Raw genomic sequence first — 8,173 nt, 5'->3', positions numbered from 1 at the left:
ATGCATCTCTGTAATTAGAAGAAAAAACAGTCTAGGGGAACTTTTTTGTTATAAGATCCCAATAACTCAGCATACTGATAACTTGGAAACACCGAGAAAAATAGTTCTCAACAATGTCCAGATTGTATTCCTGACATGGGAAAGGAAATATCTGCGGATTCCTGTTGGCAGACTGTAGTTCCATCTGAAACAACAAAGTACCATCCATGGGTATACATTAATTCAAGTATTGTTGGAGTACTTGTGTGGTACACAATTGTTTGTGGATTTTAATTAATTCCTCGTGTTATAAATCAACAAGGAAATCTCAATAACATCGAGTGAAATCGTCTCAGTAATGGAGCAGTAACTGAGCAAACAAGGTCCTACCTATACTGTATTTCACTTTTTATTAAGTTCAACAGTCAAAGGTTTAAACTATTCTGTGGTTACCTTTGTACATATTCAATTGTTTTCATTTTCTTCTCACACATTTCAAAAGGGGGTTGCACTCTTAAGTCTGCCTTGCTTATATAATTCTCGTATTCTGTCTCAAAAAATGACAGATTCTGTAGTCTGACGATATTGCTTAATAAGTGAAACCAAGCCAGTATTAAAACCGAAATTTGAACCAAAAAAAAGGAAATGAAAAATTAGCAGTCCAGACAAGTTTTCACTTTTTTTTTTAATTTTCACATTTCATAAAAGGAAAAACTCTTAGGTCCAGGGTCTCTTTTTGCTGCTCCATCTAGTGTCTGGTTTAAGTACGGAATCGGAGACACTAATTTTAAATCTGGCCGATACGGTGCTTTCAAATAAACTTTTATAATAATGAATTGATTGCATTTGTATAAACCTTATCATCTCAAACAATACGTACCAGATTCACGGCTAATTTTTATACTACTGAAGAATTGCATTAATCTACGTTACCGCATGCAGTGAAAAAGTGAGATTTATTTTCACCAGTTTAGTTAAGGGGGAACTGTAGGGAGGCCAGATTATGCGGGCAAAGAATGTAATATAGCCATGTACGCAGTTTCGAAAAATTGTCCCCCTTTACGAACAGCACAGAAACTATTCAGTCGTTTGCGCTTCTTTGGTTTGTTTTAGATAGAAAAGACTGATGATGTCACAGACTGCGTGACGTCATTCTCCGAAAAAGATTCCTTAATATCTCAGAATGAAAAGTTACTGAAGGGCTGGTTGGAACGGCGATAATCGCAATAAATGAATAATTCGCGGACATTCTGCTGTTTATGAGGGGGTACCTCCGCGCTACTATAAGAACTATGTGGCCACACACGCTAACAAAGATAATAATAAAGTTTAATGTATAATTCGTTGCGATATTTCTTTATAAAGGTGGACGTATTGAAACTGAACCTAAGTCCCGCGTCATCTGCCTGGCTTTCTTTAAACCTTGATATTAAAACACATTGAATATGTTATCTCATTATGAGCTATATGTTGCGTGAACACTCACGCAAAGTCAGATATTGTGGCGTCCTTGTCGACGATGCCTATGCGGTGCCTATATAAGCCGTGAAAGCCTGAGGGTGTGGGTATTCAGAGCTTTGGTGCGATACTATTTCGCATTTGGACTGAATACATGATGGACCCACACATTAACGATATACTGGACTATGTTAGGTACTACGAGGTACGTGCTTTTCTTTACTTTTTGATGCATAGCCTGTTGAGGACTACTACTGATATTTTGCAAAGTAGCCCGACTTTTTTTTTTACTGAATCTAATTAAGTTAATTTTTAAGCCATTTTTAATTGCTTTTTTCATCGCAAGTCTTTTCAGATGTTTTGAATAAGGGTGACAGCTTGCCAGGTGTTTGACAAATGACAAGCCGTGTATTGTGATCATTTTGCGTAGTTTTGTCACTAGCGTTTCAGTGTAGAAATGTGTCAGCTGCTGTATCTTCTTCCACCTTGCGACACTTCTTTCAAACGCAGCCGCTCACGGTGGAGAATCTCCGTCCTCCGGAGGAGCTGCTGTCCTCGGAGGAGGACGAGGACGACGATTTCTCCGTCGGAGAGGCCGAGCTTGTCTTGGAACAAGCGGACGTCTTCCTGAAGGATGCCAAGGCCTTCGTGGGTGAAGCGCGTTCCTTCATCGAGGAAGCCGACTCTATCTTGGTAAATGTGTACATTTCACTCTTGTCTATCGAAACTGGACTAACTAAGAGTTCAAAAGCGTCATAAATATAATGCAAAGAAATGGAAAGGGTTCATATTCCTCACATTTCTTGAAAATAATACACATCGACCATTTAACTTCTAGATTAAATTAAGTGCTTTCATACACCACATATTGCCTTCTGTTTCTTGGATTTATCGTCTGACAGAGTTTCTGGATTTCTGGATGAGCTCTTGCATGAGTTTCTGTAGTTATCTTTTTTTCTTTCTTTCAATAAAATAGACTGTTAATCACGACAAATACACAAGACTGTGTAACACAACACTGTATATCCTGAATACTGACAGTTAATCCTAACCTACTACAGTATGTCGTTGTCAATTGTTCCACAAGGAGTTACTTTGATTCATTCATCTGCTTTAGAATCTACATTTTACTTCAAAGGTAAGCATTTTCCATTGGTTTTGCTATCATATAGGATAAAAGGAATGCAACCAAAGGCAATGAAGTTAAGAGAAGCCTCCACAACAATGTGGCCAGGGACAACTTGGCTGGTGATGATTTCTCCAAAGAACTGGACCAGCTCGCGGATGAGTCAAAAGGGAAGGCCAGAGATAACTCAAAAGGGAAGGCCAAAGATAAGTCAAAAGGGATGGTCAGAGATAAGGCCATGGACAACTTAGTTGGAGATGATGTCTCCAAAGAGCTGGACCAGCTCTTGGATGAGCCAGAAGAGATGGTGAAAGATAAATCCAATGACAACATGGCTGATGACGATTTCCTCAAAGAACTGGACCAAATCTTGAATGAACCAGAAGAGATGGAGGATGACAAGGCCAAAGACTGTTTAGTTGTTGATGATTTCTCCAAAGAACTGGACCAGCTCTCGGGTGAGTCAAAAGAGATGGGCAGAGATGAGGCCAGGGACGACTTGGTTGGAGATGACTTCTCCAAAGAGCTGGACCAGCTCTTAGATGAGGCAGAAGAAATGTTGGGCATGACCCCTCAGAAGCCCAACCTCACAAATGTCAGTCTCCAGAACAGTGATTTGGAACCTAAGAGTCACAGCTCAGCAGTCTCCAAGACGAAGTCCTTGAGCCGTCCTGGTTTCCCAATAACTGAGAAAGTCCCCCTTCCTAGTGAAAAAAGGTAAAAATCACTTTCCAAGACATGTATAATTGACATTGGGTTTTCACAGAATACTGTCATTACAATACATTACAATAATCAGATTGTCCTTCTGCATCTCTTAGCTTCCGCAAAGAAATGGAAGACTGCGACAGCTTAATCAGGGAGCTGGACCAGATGCTCGATGAGCCCGAAACGCATCGCCCCGGGTCACGAGCCCGCACGCAGGCCGCGACTTCTCTTTCAGAAGATTGTGGCAGCAGCTACGGGGGGCCCCAGAAGCCGAGGTCATGCAGGAGGAAGGCTGAGATTCTTGGATCCCCCAAAGTCTCAGTCACCCCGAACTCAACAAAAGTGGATACAACTATAGAAGCAGAGACATTGACTGAGAAGAGCCATGAGGAAAATTTCACCATTCCTGCTGTGGCTGAAACAGATGTCAGGTATGTTCAGAGTGTACTGCAACACAGAGGTTTCTCACTATTTCACTGTGAATATGATTTCTGAATCATAGTGTGCACACTGTCAGAACCCTGTAGAGCCAGTCCCTTAGCGATCCGTGATCCCATGGTGTTTGGAGTGGCAGTAATTCTGATGCATCTTTAAATCACTTCCAGCCTCCAAGGAACCAGGAGTACTCATTGCTGGAATAGGTGGTGGGCGAGAGTCTGGAGGAAGGATCACAGATCTGTGGAGAGTGAGGTCAGATTACTAATTAGAAGTGCAACCCAGACATGCTCTCAGCAACGTCCGGTTTGTTTATCAGCGTTGCAGGGCTTGATGAAGTCAATTTGAAACCAAGCATTAACATTTCTACTGTGCCTCTCTGTAACATGCACAGCACAGTCTGGAGCTGTTGATGGAAGTGTGTCCTGTAATAAGCGATGTGGCTGCGCAGTGCAAAAACCTTTCAGGTCTCTGTTCTGGCACTCACAGTCACTCTCTTCTCCACAGATATCGGTCATCAGGAAGAGCAACACAGTGGTCTGCACCGACAGGACTACTGAAGCGCCGGGCTGCTGTTCCTTCTGCCTTCCTTTATTTCAAATATTCAAGGCAAACCGGAATTTCAGCAGGAGATGAAATAAAGATATATATTTTTTCCTTCTCAGTCTGCTTATTTATTGGATTGTTGTTAATAAAGATCAATAGGTGAATGCATCAGATGAGAACACCATCACAGTTACACTGGAGGGACACTAGTCCTTGTCTACAGACTGGCCATTTCATGCACCTGTGCGTGTAGTTTTCACTGTGTCCACCATGGAGGCTGAAGAAGTCCACATTATTCATCAGTGAGAAGGCCACAGAGTTCACTTTGTTCCTGATTTTGTGGATTGTCAGACAGTTTCCTCTGTGCAAGATGGAAAAGACCTCATTCCTTTAGCCTGTTAGCCGTTCCTTTCAGCACTAACATCTTCTATGGTTTGAATCCAGATCAGCAATAAGAGCCTAGTGGTATCCCAAACTGTAAAAATTGTCTAGATTGGGTCTTTTTACTGCTTTGAATATTTTTAAACGTAACACCCCTTGTTTAATTCTACACTTTAAACTATATTCTAACACTGTCTTTTTGGGGGGGCTTTCCCCACCTTAGGTAGAACATGAAAATTATGTTCTGACAGCCTGAACAGCCCTTCATGTTCATCTCATACAGTTTATCCATTACACTCTATCCAGAGACCTTTACTGTTGCTATTACACACACACAAAAAACAGTATTTAATGTTACCTCAATTGCAATATTCTCTTACTGTATATCTTTCTTTATCCTGTGTGGGCTACTTTTATGAACTCAGGAAGTACAACGTCAACTATTTGAAAGATAGTTAAGCTTTAAATATTAGGAAAGACATGGTTACACAGTAAAATATCCAGTTACAGTGAGGTATGATTATGTTAAAAAATTGTATCATATTTTTTTCAAGATTTAAAGTAGCTGTGTTAACACACCTACTCTCACCTTCTACAGCACACTGTCTGCTGCCAGTACATTTCCCCTGGTGCGGTTTCAAGGGACCAATTTAAAATCCAGTGTTCCTTTTACAGCTCCTCATACTAATTCATGTAATTCTTAATCCAATCTTCCCACACACACTTAAATTTTTCTACTTTTGATTTTCATTTTAAAAACTATTCAAACGATGTAACTTTTCAGCTCTGCTGTAGTTAGAAGACGAGCTTTGAAGTTACCCGACGTAACAAAGTGTGGATTTCCGCTCCTTCCAAATGCTTGCGACCGAACAAAAAAGTTCCACAGGACGGCTTTCTCAACTAAAGTAGGAACCATTACTTGTAAGCTTACGGTAATAGTTGCAAAACGTGTCTGTGTCATGAAACGTAAATGTTTGAAAGTCGCGCAATACAGCAGACATTCATGAGTTACCGATTCTGCCGAGGCGGAGGGGTCTGATCTGTTAGGTGCGGGCGTCTTTGCTTGTCCTGAACGATCCAACATGCAGGGAAGCTCCAAAAATGCACCTCTACAGTCTTTCACAGAAGGGGAATTTTACCAGGAAAACTTTGATTCCAGAGTGTATGTTAATTCCTACTATTCCAGACCAACTGGCCATTCAGACGAAAGCCAGCTGCTGCCGTTTGTACTTCGAAGCCTCAGTAAAACGTTTTCGTCAGGTAACTTTCATTTTCGTTTTCAGCCCTTCTTTGTGCTGTATATTCCTTGTAAATAACAGCTTTAATACTTGATACTACCATCACGTCATGAGGCTTGGAATGGTAACTTAGAAAATAGCATGACTAATAGCATAAATGTATGAAGCATGCCTTTTTTTCGTCTTTTTTGTTAGGCAGATACAAAGGACAGAGACTCTATGATGTTGGAAGCGGACCTTCTGTTCACACCTTGATTAGCGCCTGCGAGTATTTTGACGAAATCGTCGTCTCCGATTTTACCGACAGCAATCGACAGGAAATGAAAAAATGGTTGAAAAAAGAGAAGGGGTGTTTTGACTGGAGTTATGTAATACAATTCGTTTGCGAAATGGAAGGCAAAAGGTACAGTGTATGCTTCCTTGTATTGGTGTGAGTTGTTTCGTTGTAAAATTAAAAAAATCTGGGGGTACGCATAATCTACTCAAAACAGCCTACGTTCTTTTAATTTATCGCGATTTGTCTCATGTCGCAGCACAAGACACGCGACCTAGCGAAAGGGGAAGTTACATTTGTAGCACAAAATCAAAAACAAAGTATAGTTAAGTAAATATTTACATATGTACATGTACATGTTTTTTTCACAAGCAAAACGTATACCTATACTTTCTCTTAAAAAAAAAAGAACAACTACATTCAATTTACTGTCACTTTTACGGTGTTGTGCAATGTGATGGTCTAACAGAACTCCCGAAGAAGCGGAGGAGAATTTGAGAAGTCGAGTGACGCGAGTCCTGAAGTGTGACGTCAGGCTGGAGAACCCGTTTCAGCCCGTGGTCCTGGAACCCGCTGACTGCGTGCTGACCTCTCTGTGTCTTGAGGCAGCCTGCAAGGACCAGGATACCTACCGGCAGGCGCTGAAAAACGTCGCCTCGCTGCTCAGACCCGGGGGAGTGTTGGTTATGATTGGCGTTCTCAATGAAACCTTTTACGTTGTGGGGGAGCACAGGCTGTCGTGTCTGCCTCTTACCCAGTCCTTCGTAAAAAATGAAGTCGGCGCTCTGGGTTTCTCCATCAAGACGTTTGACACCATACCCGGGCCTGACAAGGAGGAAAATCAGGTTTCAGATTTCGAAGCTGTATTTTTCCTCACAGCTGAGAAAACCACCCAAAAAAGGTAGTGCTGCCTAGCCACGGGCCTTGTGTCCACCAAAAACAAAATACAGTGTAACCTTCAACTTGAGATGTTTTAAGTTGTATTTTAAGTATAGACTAGATTTTTATTTTACACAGATTCTTTGTTCGCCTAAATCTAACTACAGTAAAAAGTAAATGCTAAGTTCATTTGTAAACTTGTTCATCAAGGTTTGTTTGTCAAAGCTCCAATAAAATAGCTAATAACATGTTCTCTGCAGCATGCTGAAATTAGTTGGAGTTCTGCATCCTTTCATTAATGTTTATAGTTTAAGACATGACCTGTACAAAATGTCTTCTGAACACCCGTCCATATGTTTTGAACATCTCATTCTAATTGCCCTATCCAATACAAGCAACAGGCGCAAGGCAGGCTAATCCTTGTATGAGACTCCAGTCCTTCGGAGGCCACACACAGACACATACTGTACACACACTCACACCAGGGCCCACTTTCCCAGAAGCCAGTTTACCTACCAGCAGGACTGTGGGAGGAAACCAGTGCGCCCAGTGGAAAACCCTCAACAACACGTGGAAAATATTCCAACTACCTACAGATGGCACCCCAGGAACTGCACCCAGGACCAAAGCAGCAACCTTTGTGCCACTGTGCCACTGTTGTTAAGAACATTGAGTTGGTAAACTATGCATTATATCTTGTCTTCCTATTCTCCCAGCTAAACAGCAGCAAAGAGCAGCTGGCAGGTAATCACAGGAATTGTGAAGACATACAGTACAGTACCACATGGTAGATCAAGTACGTCAGTCATGATAGATCCCCCCAAAAATTGCTTCCATACAGTATATATCTACCATGACTCCTTGTAATTGGTGATAATACAATTTTTAGAGACAGTGTAATTTTAGATCAAAATCATAAAACAGAGTTGTGTTGTTGGTGTGCAGCACTCTTGTTTTTAGCTGCATTTCATTTTGTCAAGACACACAAGGTGGCAGTGTTTCTCTGCAATGCGTTTCAGCTGTGCGCCATGAAGAATCTCGAGTCTGGTAGCATTAAGACATCATAAGGGCACTTGCTGTTCCATGCAGACGTCTTTGTAGGAAAACAATCATTAATATTAAAATCATGAGTCACTGTTGAAAGAGCGT

At 41.3% G+C, this 8,173-nt stretch overlaps 2 protein-coding genes across 2 annotated transcripts; both read left to right on the top strand.

Moving 5' to 3' along the window:
* The first annotated feature begins 1,531 nt into the window (after positions 1-1,531).
* On the top strand, positions 1,532-4,370 carry LOC107075663 (uncharacterized). Its single transcript, XM_015337635.1, has 6 exons — positions 1,532-1,642; positions 1,948-2,130; positions 2,610-3,280; positions 3,385-3,702; positions 3,877-3,961; positions 4,214-4,370. Exons 1-6 carry the CDS (start codon positions 1,592-1,594, stop codon positions 4,340-4,342), a joined length of 1,437 nt encoding a protein of 478 aa, XP_015193121.1. The 5' UTR covers positions 1,532-1,591; the 3' UTR covers positions 4,343-4,370.
* Positions 4,371-5,590: 1,220 nt separating this feature from the next.
* On the top strand, positions 5,591-7,297 carry zgc:64002 (nicotinamide N-methyltransferase). Its single transcript, XM_006642282.3, has 3 exons — positions 5,591-5,893; positions 6,067-6,274; positions 6,615-7,297. Exons 1-3 carry the CDS (start codon positions 5,716-5,718, stop codon positions 7,048-7,050), a joined length of 822 nt encoding a protein of 273 aa, XP_006642345.2. The 5' UTR covers positions 5,591-5,715; the 3' UTR covers positions 7,051-7,297.
* The last annotated feature ends 876 nt before the right edge of the window (positions 7,298-8,173 follow it).

The sequence above is a fragment of the Lepisosteus oculatus genome, chromosome 23 (genome assembly GCF_040954835.1).
Source record: "Lepisosteus oculatus isolate fLepOcu1 chromosome 23, fLepOcu1.hap2, whole genome shotgun sequence".
NCBI classification, from domain to species: Eukaryota; Metazoa; Chordata; class Actinopteri; order Semionotiformes; family Lepisosteidae; genus Lepisosteus; species Lepisosteus oculatus.
This window is presented reverse-complemented; position numbering and strand designations above follow the sequence as displayed.

Bases quoted from the DNA above. Each gene is read 5' to 3' on its own strand.
- LOC107075663 (XM_015337635.1), top strand. From the start codon at position 1,592: ATGATGGACCCACACATTAACGATATACTGGACTATGTTAGGTACTAC. The intron at 1,643-1,947 runs GTACGTGCTTTT...TTTCAAACGCAG, and splicing joins ACTATGTTAGGTACTACGAG to CCGCTCACGGTGGAGAATCT. The intron at 2,131-2,609 runs GTAAATGTGTAC...GCTATCATATAG, and splicing joins AGGAAGCCGACTCTATCTTG to GATAAAAGGAATGCAACCAA.
- zgc:64002 (XM_006642282.3), top strand. From the start codon at position 5,716: ATGCAGGGAAGCTCCAAAAATGCACCTCTACAGTCTTTCACAGAAGGG. The intron at 5,894-6,066 runs GTAACTTTCATT...CTTTTTTGTTAG, and splicing joins CAGTAAAACGTTTTCGTCAG to GCAGATACAAAGGACAGAGA. The intron at 6,275-6,614 runs GTACAGTGTATG...ATGGTCTAACAG, and splicing joins TGCGAAATGGAAGGCAAAAG to AACTCCCGAAGAAGCGGAGG.